Here is a 13,063-nt window from a genome sequence, read left to right as displayed (position 1 = left end):
ATGATGCAAAGGTGAGATACACCAATTCAAATATGACTCATATTCATCCCAGTTGTGTCATGTGCATTGCAAAACACTTTGCACTATGCAGTACCAGTCTGTATAAGCTTAACACCAAAAGATGATATGATGCAAAGGTGAGATACACCAATTCAAATATGACTCATATTCATCCCAGTTGTGTCATGTGCATTGCAAAACACTTAGAAAATGGATCATAATTGTTCATAGATAGAACGCTGATGTTTGAACCTGGTTTGAACAGGAAGAAACAAACAAAAACATAATAAAGTGATTTCAAAGACAATGCATTTTATTTTGTTTATTTTAATTTAGTTTTTTTAAAGATGTCTAAAACATTTGTGTTGGAACCATCTGCTATAGCCTCTAAAAGAAGATTGAAAACCCAAAGTGCTAAGTAGTTACATTTCAATGGCTGTGTTAGTAAGAATTGTACATTGAAAAATCTGTTCTGGTGAAAACACATATTAAACAAAATGGACAGTTATTTGTTAAACCATATCAAAGGATTCCCTCCCCCATGATTGACATAACAGGAAAAGGGGATTTTGACACGACAAACTAGTTTAACTTCATTTGCATAAAATCAAAGTCCTTAACATAGTTGTTCATGTCGGCATCATAAACATCTGCACACTAAAGTCTGAGGCAACACACCAGTAGAACATCACACTTGAACTACATGGGCATCTATTCAAAACCAATACAAAAAATAGTGCCTAATGCAAAGTAAGATTTGCCAATGACTTATTGAAAACAATTCTATTCGTCACTGCATGTACAAACGCTCAAGTCTAAAAGGATCACACAGTTTTAGAGTTAAACACAATTTATTCAATGCTTAAATAATTGCTTTGACCATCCAGTGTGTTGTCATACAATTGTCTAACTTTCAGCTACAATCAAAAAAATGCCTTTATGTGTCCTTAATGTGTGTAGGTTTGTAACAAAGGAAATACCAAAATCAAATGCCCCAGTTTTTCATTGAATACCACAGCAGCCTTTTGAAAACCAAACTCAACACACTGCTACACAGACAGTTTAACAGTGGACAGAGACTCCTACACCTTATAGCCAATACACACAACACAGTTATAATTTAACAGCGAGCCAGCCTACTAGCATTTACATTCAGCTGATTTCTTTCCTGTAGCAGAAGCTGCCCTTCCGTTTAACATAGACAGACAAGACATTAGACCCTCAAGAAGCGATAGAACGTATTTTTTCTTTGTATGGTTTACTCATCCCCAAACATGACCAATGATTTAATGGTATCATTTTGAAATCGAAAATATAAAATTGGTGACAAATTTTAGGGCTATATGTCTACACGGATAAAGGGATTTATATTTAATTTTGAATACAGTGTTTGCAAACTTGTAAAAATTGTACTCAAAATAATGTGAACAGCATGCATGAAAATATGAATACTCTAAAAGGATTTAATCCATTCCCACATCGGGAATAACTGAAATTTGCTTTTTTTGTGTGTGGAAATTTTCCTGTTAAAATTGAATCAGCTTCTTTCATATACAAACATTATACCTGCTATAATAATTAATTGTACAAGAACATGTGGAAATTTCACTCAAATCTTCCTTAAAAGTGGAACCATTTCAATAAATTTTGAAAGCACTTGAAAAGTTAGCTCATCTCAGTGCATTCTCTACCTGTAGCTTATCCTTTTTTTCTTAAGAATTTTACACGTTGTAAATTTATGTACAGAAAAAAGTATCGTCTAAGTTCAGTTTTTAAAAAGAAAGGGGAAAAAAAACAACCCAAACAATTTACATCCTGATAATAATGGGTCCAAGAAAAAAACTATAAGGCGAGTGTTGAAGTGTCAGAGGTGTTCTGTTTTGCGTGATAGTCTCACAAACTTCCTACATTTCTTCCACCACTGGAGCATTTTGTGCCATATTTGGACACAAGGAAGTACAAGTTCGGTTGCACCAGTGTTGTTGTGGTTGTTGTTGTTGTGACATTTCTGTCTTTCGTTTTATTCGGTTGGTACAATCAAACAGCACTCCAGAAAAGCCCCCAAAACACACCATTGGACCAATGGCACATACGGAGTAGAACAAAGAAGGAAGGAGAACCATCTTCCTCGGCTCCACAGACAGGAAAGGGAGGGACCTCCAGGTCTGTTGATTGACAGGAAGTGCATGTTTTCCCATATGCATGCTGAAGTGGAACAAGGCTTCTTCTGGCTCTGTTCAAAGCCAGTGAAGGAGGAGAAGCTCAACCAGTGGAGCACTCCAGCACCCTCTTGTTCTCGGGAAACATGTCACATGGTTTTCTTCCCACCTGGAAGACACAATGCAATGTGTTAGATGATCACAGGAGATCACACAAGAATTCTAGTATTTAAATGACAAATCTGATCTGGGTGATCAAATCAACATAACGGTCTCTCCTGGCTTCACTGAAACATCTGTTACCAAGGACATTGAAAGATTATCGTCCTTTAAATGCAATTTGTTGTGTTCATAGAGGGTCAAATAATTGGACTGTAAGCAAACAGTTTATTGGCTATTCCATGGTTAGTATATATATATATATTGTATTTATCAATGAATCTGATTAGCATAAAAAACAAAACTTAGCATAACATACATAACATATTGCGTTTGGTTTTAAACGGCCTACAGAAACTCAATGCGTTCATCTTGTAGTGTATAAACAGAGGCAGGGATCTGGTTTCACCAGAGGGATCACAATCTCTTTTGTTGTGCGCTCAAATTCTTTTCATGTGTCGGATTTGGTGGACAAAAAGAGACACAGATGCTGTCAGAGGGACAATGCCACCCTGAGGTGTGTTGTGATTACTAGGCCTGTTTCTATAGAGAATATAATTGACAGACAAACAACACCCACACAACAATGTGTGTCTTTGTGTGACAGGTGCGCACACGCACGCGCACACAAACACGCACGCATCGCGTGTATTTTCCTCCTAAGTCCTCCTACATTCACAAACATCAACAAAAAACCCACAAAGACACACACAAACACAGGGCTGGCAAAAGCTAACTCAGCTAAGTCAGTGTTAAAGCTGGTGGGGGGGAACGGTTGAAATAGGGACATAGTTATAGTTGCAGTTAAAAGCAGCAAGGTATTTAGGAGATAACGGACATTATTTTTAGCGGAAGATGTCCTTTTGGTCACTTTATAATATGGGTGAGTGGAGTGGAGCTCAATGCAACATAGAAACACAGGCTAAATAACGTACCTTTTCTTAAAATAATTAACAGAAAATAAGTAAAAAATTGTGTATGTTTTTGTATGGGGAGATTTGAACAAGAATCTAAGAAGGCAGGCTTTAGCCCAACGCACACCATAGCTTGACAGATGGTAAAAACAGTTTTTGAATTTCCACGTCAGAAATCGACTTGGGTCTCTTTGTGCCTAGCGTCATTAAACAATACAATTATATTTATTTTCTGGGTTGCGTTCAGGGCTCTAAATTAACACCCGCCAACCGCCAAATGCGGGTGAAAATTCATTTTGGCGTGCATTAAAAAAAACTCACTAGCCGGCTTGGCCGGTGATAAATGAGTAACTTTACCATCTATTTCGCGGGACGCGTGAGCACAGTTTCTATGGGAACGCATCCGTCGAGGCTGCCGTACTAGGGGAGGGGGTGTAGGTCACTCTTGGGTTGGAAAAAACGATAGACGCCGGTACAAATACAAATACAGACACAAACACAAACAAGATGTGGCGATGGTTGGGACAGCCGGCCATCAAGAGAAAGGATATTCCTACCAAAGAGGTAGGGGAGGAGGAGGATATTGGACCTCGCGAAAAAAAAAAAAAGGACATTTAAATGTAAATGGCTAACTGGTTGTGAGTGGCTCGTGTATGATCACGAAAACAGCGTAATGTTCTGTCAGGATTGCCGAATGTATGCTAAAGAAAAAATGTGGCTAGTGGAAATTCTGATTGGCTGGTAACTTCAGAAACTTACCAGCCACATTGGCTGGTGATCAAAAAAGTTAATTTAGACCCCTGGTTGCATTACAAACAAACATGAACCAAAATGTGCGCTGCATGTGCCTCGGGCTTAATGCTGTGGGCTGTTGAGGGAGCTCACCTAACAGAAGACCACCATCACTACGAGTTCAGCTTCTTCTCGTCCTTTCTCCTGCCATTCCTGGTCCCCTCCGCCTGCTGGAAGGAGCAAACAAAACAAATCCAGAAATTTACAACTTGAAAGTTGCTCTTATATGGTTGATGGTAGAAACATGAGATCCATCACTGCAACCAAGAACACCAGAGTGAAACCAGATTGACCAAAAACGGAGTAGTCCACACCGGGTTCGTCTGGAAGAGAGCCTGAAACCAGATATGAAGCAGAAAGGAAGCTAGTATAGCATTTTGGTTTCGAAACCTTTTTGTTAGTAATCTATGAATCTTAAGCAAACCAAAACAGTAAATTGAAGGTTAAATAGTACTTTTAGTATTAGTAAATTTAAAAAATAACATGAATTCATGTCTACATATTAGAGGGACAACATTGTTAGCATTAGTTTGCATGAGAAAGAAACATTGAAGAATTCAACAAATAATCCACCGTAGTAAAAAGACAGTTTAGAGAAGCAACATGGGTATCCATGTTGTTAGATACAGAACATAAAGGAAGACAGCGTCCACAGCAACCAAGATCACCAAATGCCGCTCTGAGGTCGCATTCCAAAAAGCTTCTGGAATCTAGCTAGCCACCGGGATGCTTTCAAGGAGAGATGATTGAGTGTTTCTCATGCGATCAAAATCAAAGCGTATACTATTGCTCTGTAAACAATTCCTTGTAAGTAAGGTTGTTGTGTAAGGGACAGGGACACATCTAATTTTTCCACTTATCTACGCAGCAATTTGTCTCCTTGCTGTAGAGCAGAATTGAATCCTCCGTTTAAAAACCCTTTCCCCCGATGGGTCAAGGGTTATCGTCTAATGAGAGGGATGAACCACCTCAATCATCCCTTTGAATGTCAAACTCAAACACGGCCAGCCCCTCTGGATCGTTTTACTGTTGCCGAGCCAACCTCATCATCCATATGCAACAGGGAGCTATGCCAGCACTGTGCTTGATCCCACAGCGCCGAGGCCCCTCCCAGGTTCTCCGGTATGGGGGAAGTCACACGTCGGATGACTTTTCGGATGACCTGGAAAGCCGAAAGGTTACGGACAGACAAGGACGCGGTGATCGCTGGGGGAGAGTCCAAGGCAACAGGCAACATGTTCAACCGCCTTTGAAGGTAACAAATCATTTAAGGGTGGAAAAGCGGTTGTACGTTACTTTTCTAGTGACCAGGTTACCGTCCTCATCGATAAAATGCTCCTCCGTCATCGATTCAACTGGAACATTCTTAGCTTGATCTCCCTGTTAGCGGATGGAATTAAAAGTGAACAAAAAACATCAACTGGGATGTGATACGTGCAAATTGCAACCGATCACCACACCCACCACTGAGAAAGGAAGATTCAGATTAGTAATGAGGTGGAAAGTTAGCTGTGAAAAGATAGGTGTCACGACTTTCAAATGGTAAATCAAAGTGTACCCCCTTGCGCTTCTGAACAGCAAATATTATATGTCATACATGTGTCAGTACAGATACATACAGATGTGTATGTACTGTTACATACAAAAGTATACACAGAAGACTTTGCAGCTTTGGAAATGGAGTTATTAAGTGATAGAAATAAGCAAAACAATTGGCCACCATGACATGTATGACCATTGTTTTTTAATCTAAAAACCAATCACTTTAAACCAATCCAAACCAACCAAACAAAGTCAAGTTGGCCAAAACACCCAAGCCACACCAAACTAGTGCTGACCCAGCCATCCCTCTCGGTGAGGCAGGGTACCTTTAGAATGACCCGACGCCGGATGATTTTGGTTGTAATTGTTCTTTCCTCATCTGGGTCACTGCTGAATTGCTAGTGAGGAAGGCATTATAAGGTTATGGAAAGACACCTTGAAAAGGTCAGCAAATTAATTGAAAGCTAGGCAATTTAGTGGTTATTTGAGGATTGTCTTCACAGTGAACAATGAAGACAATTCTGCTTCATTGTTCACTGTTTTTGGGTTAGATAAACACAAAGTTCCGTTTTTTTATGTGAGTTTATGATGTATTAAAAAGGAAGACTGGCACTGAATCCACGATCTTGTGCCTGTAAAAAATATTGAATACAGAACTGAAAAAAAATACTTTAAACAAACAATGAATTTAAAAGTATTTCTTTAAGTATTTTAAAGTAGTGTACATGACATTTTCTCGTATGACAATGTCGCCCCAATCCATCATCGCTGATCATTACCTGGGCTTTTCTCTCCGTCACTGGTGTTCCATCTGTCCTCCTGCCATTGGCTGGATCTCGGGTCCCTTCCTTGGGCGAATGCTGTGATTTGTCACCGTTGTGTCGGGACCGCCCTGATTCGCCTCTGGATGAGGAAGTGATGGAGTCGCTGGAGATTTCTTGGCTGCGGGTTCACATATAAAGCTTAAGCATGGACATTGAAATCAAGCTATAGCTACAGCACACAATGCCCAATGGTGAATCAAATCAAAAGCACTTACACAATTACATTCAAGACTATAAAGGTCTCATACATTTTCTAAGGTGGAAAAACAGTTGTGATACACTCTGAAGCATATCTAGTTTAATAAAACTGATTGTGTTTATATTGTGCTTATTAAGGTAGCCTACTCAACAAACCTAACCCACAACAGGGAGAGGTGAGGAAGAAATCCAACGAGTAACCAAGATAGTTTAGCGGTGACACTTGACATGTTTCCATAACAATGTAATGTACAGCCAATAGAATTCGAGGCAAGAGCCGACCCCGAGGCATACCTGGGTTCGTGTCTGTCCAGAAGGTCTGAGCTGAGGCTGCGGCCTGGCGTCGGCGGCTCCACACGGACGCTGGACGTATCACTATGCCAACCTGGAAGTGAACACCGAAGATCTTTTTCTGCCTGTTCCACTTGCCTGAGAATCTCCTGAACCCTTGCCTCGGTCATTTCCTCGCCCTCCTCCTCTTCCTCTTCCTCTGAGCCTCCTCCCTTCACCTCCTCCGCAAGAGATCCCAGCGCCTCCTCAGACACATCCTCAGACACCTCCTCGGACGCCACCTCGTCCACTCGTCCGTTCTCCTCCTCTTCGTTGGAATCAGACTCGACGGGCTGGTGTTCCACCAACGCCTCCGCCCAGGGCTGGAGGGGAGGGTCTGGCTCAGCCTCCCCTGCCTCCGATGGCCTCCCTCCCACACAGTCTCCCTCCATGCCGCCATAACCTACCTGGATGTCCCCCTCTCCACTCTGCTCCACCTGCTCACTCCCCCCATCCCGTACCTGGGCGTCTTCCCCTCGGTGCACCTGCTCACGTGCGATCCCATCTCCCTCTGTGTTCTCTACCACTGTCTCGTTTTCAGCTTCTGCGCCGGTAAGGTCTTCTTCAGGCTGCTGCGGTATTTCCACCGGGTGTTCTTGCCTGACCGACACATCCTGTGCCTCTGTCCACCCCGCGGACACATCTGCCGCTCCGCTGCTGCTACATTCTCCACCCGCCTCAAGTTTCCCACCCCTCGCCCCCTCCTCTACACACCCAGCCCTCTCTGCGCCCATCTCCCCTAAGGTGCCCCAGCCAGGCCTTTGCAGCCCGGCCTCACTCTGTCTATTCAAAGCCTCCTCGAGCGTCTCCGTCACACGAGGAGGCTCACTCTCATCCTCTTCCTCTTCGGCGAGAGTGACCTGCTTTACCCCCGCAGCGCGCTTCTTTACCACCTCCTCTAGCTTCTTGGTCACATTCTCTATGCCCCGGTTAAGCCTCTCGTGCTCCGACCCCCAGAACGTCAGACCTACCAGCCCTTCGCCCTCCGCCCTCTTTACTTTCTCGGGAGACGAGGACGTCATGGAGGACATGGAGGACAGCGAGGGGGAGGACGTGGAGAAGGCCATCTCGATGTCGCTCCTCTCCGGGGAGCAGATGATCTTGGGCCGGTGGTCGAGGGGCGTGTCCTGAAAGCCGCCGCCGTCCTCCTCCTCCTCGCTCAGCAGCAGCCGGTCGTTCAGAGCGATGTGGGGCTTCCTGACGGCTCGGGGGAGCGGCTCCGGGAGCACAAACGCCGGGAAGGACAGCGTGAGCTCGCTGGGCCTCGGGGGGCTACTCTCTCCGGACTCCCGGCTAAAGGGCCCCGCCTCGGGGCTCCAGGGCAGGGGCGGGGACTGGGACGGGCACTGGCCCGGCGCGGGGGGGTCGGGGGCCGGGTAGTGATGGTGATGGTGAGGATGGGGTGAGAGGGCGGGGTTGGGTGTGACAGGGATTTCGGGATCCAGGAAGTGGGGGTCGGAGTGCAGTGTGGCGGGGGACTGCAGCTCCGCTAGGATACTCTGATAATCTGTTGGTGACAGAGTGACACATGGAGAGATGTACGCACACAAAGCCAAAGCCCCACACCACAGAACATGATACAAAGCTTGAGGAAGATGGCGAGACATCCACAAATACACACAAACACACACACACACACACACACACACACACACACACACACACACACACACACACACACACACACACGCACAAATAGAAGCATCAACACATACAAGGTACGACATGGACAAATGCCGCAAATGGCAAGAAGACGTGCGGTGTAAGGCTCGTATCCAAGCAACCACTTGTTGACACCCAGGGTGCCGCTGATGTCACTACGAATCATCCCCACGAGTGCACTACGGTTAAAGACACTCTGTACCGCACAATCGCCTCTCCAAGGAGAGAGACAGCAACACACAAAGATAAAAACTAAGATGGAGTGAGAAAACAGGCTCACTTATACACCGGCCCACCCACTCATCACGTTTAGTCATCAGAGAGTGGGTCGCTGTTCCAGCTTGGAGCGGTTCAACGGTTGTACTTGTAAAGCCCACGTTGAGACAGCAGCTATGGGGCTATGTTAATCATACACTAATGACTAATGGGATGCGTGAGTGAGAGACTACTAATCAAGTGGGTGTTTGGAGACTTTGCTCACATGAGAGGTGGTGATGAGAGATTCGGGAGGGAGGGAGGGAGGGAGGGAGGGAGGGAGGGAGGGAGGGAGGGAGGTGGGAGGGAGGGAGGGAGGGGTGTTAGAGGGACAGCAGGGAGCTAAATGAATAGCTCCATGGTGGAGGGGTCGGTGCGGGGCCGGGGCCGGAGCAGGGCAGGGCCGGCGGGGGCAGGGCAGGAGCAGTGGCAGGTGGGGCAGGGGGGGAGCGAGCAGGGCGGAGGGGAGGGGGGCGCGGGGCTGGGACAGCGGGACCCGGAGGGCGATCCCACCGAGAGGGAGGTCAGGGAGAGAGGGGAGGCGGGGCGGCAGGTCCCGGCGGGCTGGACCCAGCGGAGGGGCGGGGGGGACGAGGAGGGGGTCGGCCCGGGGGCGGCCTCGGAGGGGGCGGCGGCGAGGCCGGGGGACAACGAGGGGGTGAGGGTGGAGGTGGAGGAGGAGCGGGAGGGGATGGCGGCGTCCCAGGACGGAGTAGGAGTGGGGGTGGGGGAGGGAGGAGCCAGCGAGGGGAGGGGCGACGCCGTGCGGGAAGGAGGCGCCGACATGCAAGGAGAGGGGGAGGTCATGAAGGGGATGGGGGAGGGAGGGGGCTGCGAGGAGGGGAGAGGCGCCGCCTGCCGAGGGTCCGTGGGAGGGGAGCGGGGGCCGGGGAGGGGGCCGGAGGAGGGGGCAGGGCGTGCGGGGTGCGCCCGGGGGGCCAGGTCCAGGAGGGACATGGAGGACTGGTAGCTGGGAGAGCGTTGCCGTGGCAGCGGTTCGGGGTAGGGGAAGGAGGTAGGGCGGGCAGGAGCGGCAGCGCCCCGGGCGTCCGGTTTGCGTCTGGCCCGTGAGCGTTTAGCAGGGGTCAGGGGGATGATGACGTATACTATAAGGGGGGGGGGGGTAGAACCCCAAACAAACAAAAAAATGTGAAAAATGTGATGAGCGCAATGGAAAGTAAAGACGTTCACACAAGTGAATGAGAAACAACAAAGAGACTGAATGAATGACGGCTTCAACGGCGGCTTCAGATGAACAGTGAGGGTGCGAAGGTGATGAGGGGGTGGAGGTGATGAGGAGGAGGTCAAGGATGAAGCACACATGGGGGGTAGGGGGTACCGACAGCACACGACTCTTAAGATTTTAAGAGCAGCTCTGGGCTGTTATGAGCAGGTAGGACTACTGCTAGAGTCGACTCGACCTGAGGGAGGAGGAGGGCGGAGTTGGAGGAGGAGCAGGAGGAGGAGGAGGAGGAGGAGGAGTAGGAGGAGGTGGAGGAGGAGGCAGTCTGGTTTTTCGCAGAGGAAGAGGATCTCTCATCTATCCAAGGAGGGCTCAGAGGAACCGGAAGGGAAACTAAGAGATCTAAACTTAAACAAGAGCTACAGGTCAACGGGGTAGTTAACACACATACATAAGTTATATATATAAAATCATGCATGAGGAGAAAATGAATAGATTACAAAAAAGTAGGTTCAACTAAAGATCAAAGGTAGTTTGAAAACAGGTAAAGCATTAAAGCATGCACTAAGCCCATGGCATATTCACAGTCAGTGTCTTATCATAGTGATAGTTGGGTCAAATCTATATTGTGAAATGTAAGTATTTCATTCTTTGACATTTTTATTTGTTAACCTTAGATTCAAATCGTATTAATGCTGATCTGAATTCAACAAACTGAAGAGGTGAATGAGTTCCATAGTGCTACATAATTTGAACTCGAAGTGCATGCTATTATTATTTACGTTATGCTGGGACATAAAGGCAAATAGGTATGAGGAAAACTATATTAGTTGGGCATCTTGTATTTAATCAACGGCAAATCCCTAGGGTCGGGAATGGGTTTTAGGATATCTGAAGGCCAGTTACCAAGACAGGGATAATAACAGTTCAAAACTAACATCATCGTGTTAGGCTAAGGCCAACAGGCTAAAACAACATGGACTCTATTATCCCTAGCTTGGAAAATGGCCTTGGCACTAGTAAAATAGAATACAACAGAAACAGGGAGTGATTTACAGGGAGAGGTAAGAGGTCAGCTAGATAGAGCTAAACTTTACCATCAGCCTGATCCCGGAAAACCGCGTTATCATCGGCAAAACATCTTGTGCCTGAAATGTTACCATAGTCAAATATCGGGCCCTCCAGTAAAGTCACAATATCCATCCGATTGACTTTGGTCAGCACTGCAGTTAAGGCATCCGCTGTCGAGGGGGAGAAAAAAATCGGGATTAAGACATTGTTCATTGATACCACTGAAGAATAAATGATCTTACAATATTAACACCAGAGATTTAACTTGCAGAATCTGAGGAGCTAGTTTGCTATTTTAATGGGTCTGGTTTGACCTAACAAATCAGTGGAAATCTTTTCGTTAAGTTGCACTTAAGGATTCCTGAATATAATAAAGAAAAAGGCTAGGTTTCCATCCTGCTCAGCCCAGACAAGAAGCAGCAGAACCATTTGATTCAGAACTTGTGCTACTTGCAATCATGAGACAAATATAAGTGCCAATGTATTGTTCAGTAATGTTTTTAAGAATAGATGTAATGTATTCAGAATTGATGAGAGCTGGGTGCATAAGCAGGCAGAGGCAAGAAAGACACGATGTCTAGATTGATTAGAGAAGGAAAACACGACCCAGATACACTTCAAACGGCCAAGAGAGGGACTTCATGGTAATGTAACCAAGCTTTGGCTTCTTATGTTGTCACACTTTTTAATCACTCTGCTGCCGCAATGAAATGAATCCTGATAATGATGAGATAATATGAATGCGAATGAGAGCTCTCATGCGCTCAAGAGGGCAAGAGCGAGCGAGAGAGAGAAAGAGAGAGAAATAAAAGAAAGGAAAGAAATATGGCCTTACTTGTGGCATTTTTCCCATCCCGGCTGACCCATTTCTTTAGCAGCATGAAGCTCTGTGCTGTCAGAGAGTTGGGGTTATCTAGTCTTATGTGGTTGATCTCATCCACAGTGAAGTTCATCTCCCGTGCCAACTCTGCAGTTGACACACACAAACACACACACACACACACACACACACGCACACACACGCACACACACGCACACACACACACACACACACACACACACACACACACACACACACACACACACACACACACACACACACACACACACACATATAAACAAACTTAAACATCGGCATTTTACTGCAAGGCTATCTACTAAAGTTGATTTAAGGTTGGACAGAGGATCCAAGGTTATAAAAATGTTAAATCGATAATAATGTAATTGGATAAAAGAGCTGGCTGTAATGACCGAAATGCCATTAAGAAAATGATACCACATAAAACAGTAAGTATTTCAGTGAATATTCATCATAATTCATCAACAGTCTCTATGATTGTAGTCCCATGAAGCGGTGCACTTATAATCCCTCGGCCTGTAGATGGCAGTGGCGATCAGTCAGTGAGCTTTGCTTCCTTAGGGGACTGCGGTGTAAGATGGAGGAGAGACAGCGACCGAGAGCAGAGCGGCGTGGAGCCTGACCTGTCCAGCTGAGACCCAGGTGATCAGCGACGATGGCCATCCGCAGGTCTGTTCGCTCGCAGGGGCTTTGGGGACCTGGCGTGGGAAGAGGACAGCGGGTAAGATATGGAGTCCCATTCCACTCTCTTGCTAAAGAGACTGCTATATATGTCAAAAGAGAAAAATATGTATTGTATTGATGTTTTCTGTTTATTTTTCTGGCCACTTGTGTTTGGATTTTTGCTTTATAAAAAATGCATTCCATGCATTTGTCAAAATATGTTTACACATGTTTTGGTGTATACAGAACCTCTTAGCAGACTTTTATGAATTTAATGTAGAAATATATGTTGACAATATTACAATTTACTTAAAAAAATGTACCCAACGTTTTATCCCAAAGTGGCAAGAAAGATAATTGGTCTGACTAGACATATGAGGACTAGAATGTGTTCATAGGGCAAGTGGTGCCGCGCTGTTTCTAAAGTCTAGGCAGGCAGTAGCTCTAAAAAG

At 45.8% G+C, this 13,063-nt stretch overlaps 1 protein-coding gene across 6 annotated transcripts in view; it reads right to left on the bottom strand.

Moving 5' to 3' along the window:
* Nucleotides 1-292: 292 nt before the first annotated feature.
* ank3a (ankyrin 3a) overlaps nt 293-13,063 on the bottom strand; it is a 104,728-nt gene continuing 91,957 nt past the window's right edge. For all 6 annotated transcript variants that reach the window (XM_030378343.1, XM_030378342.1, XM_030378344.1 and 3 more), the window contains 10 exons: nt 12,572-12,646; nt 11,925-12,056; nt 11,116-11,259; nt 6,883-8,425; nt 6,346-6,508; nt 5,893-5,964; nt 5,321-5,404; nt 5,067-5,186; nt 4,118-4,194; nt 293-2,328 (listed from right to left, as the gene is read on the bottom strand). In XM_030378343.1, the coding sequence (XP_030234203.1) occupies nt 4,138-4,194; nt 5,067-5,186; nt 5,321-5,404; nt 5,893-5,964; nt 6,346-6,508; nt 6,883-8,425; nt 11,116-11,259; nt 11,925-12,056; nt 12,572-12,646 (2,390 nt within the window). In that variant the 3' untranslated portion in view covers nt 293-2,328; nt 4,118-4,137. The remainder of the gene's footprint in view (nt 2,329-4,117; nt 4,195-5,066; nt 5,187-5,320; nt 5,405-5,892; nt 5,965-6,345; nt 6,509-6,882; nt 8,426-11,115; nt 11,260-11,924; nt 12,057-12,571; nt 12,647-13,063) is intronic.

Source organism: Gadus morhua, chromosome 15, assembly GCF_902167405.1.
Source record: "Gadus morhua chromosome 15, gadMor3.0, whole genome shotgun sequence".
In the NCBI taxonomy this organism is placed as follows: Eukaryota; Metazoa; Chordata; class Actinopteri; order Gadiformes; family Gadidae; genus Gadus; species Gadus morhua.
The sequence above is the reverse complement of the archived record's forward strand: the minus strand, read 5'-3'. Positions and strand labels throughout refer to the sequence as shown.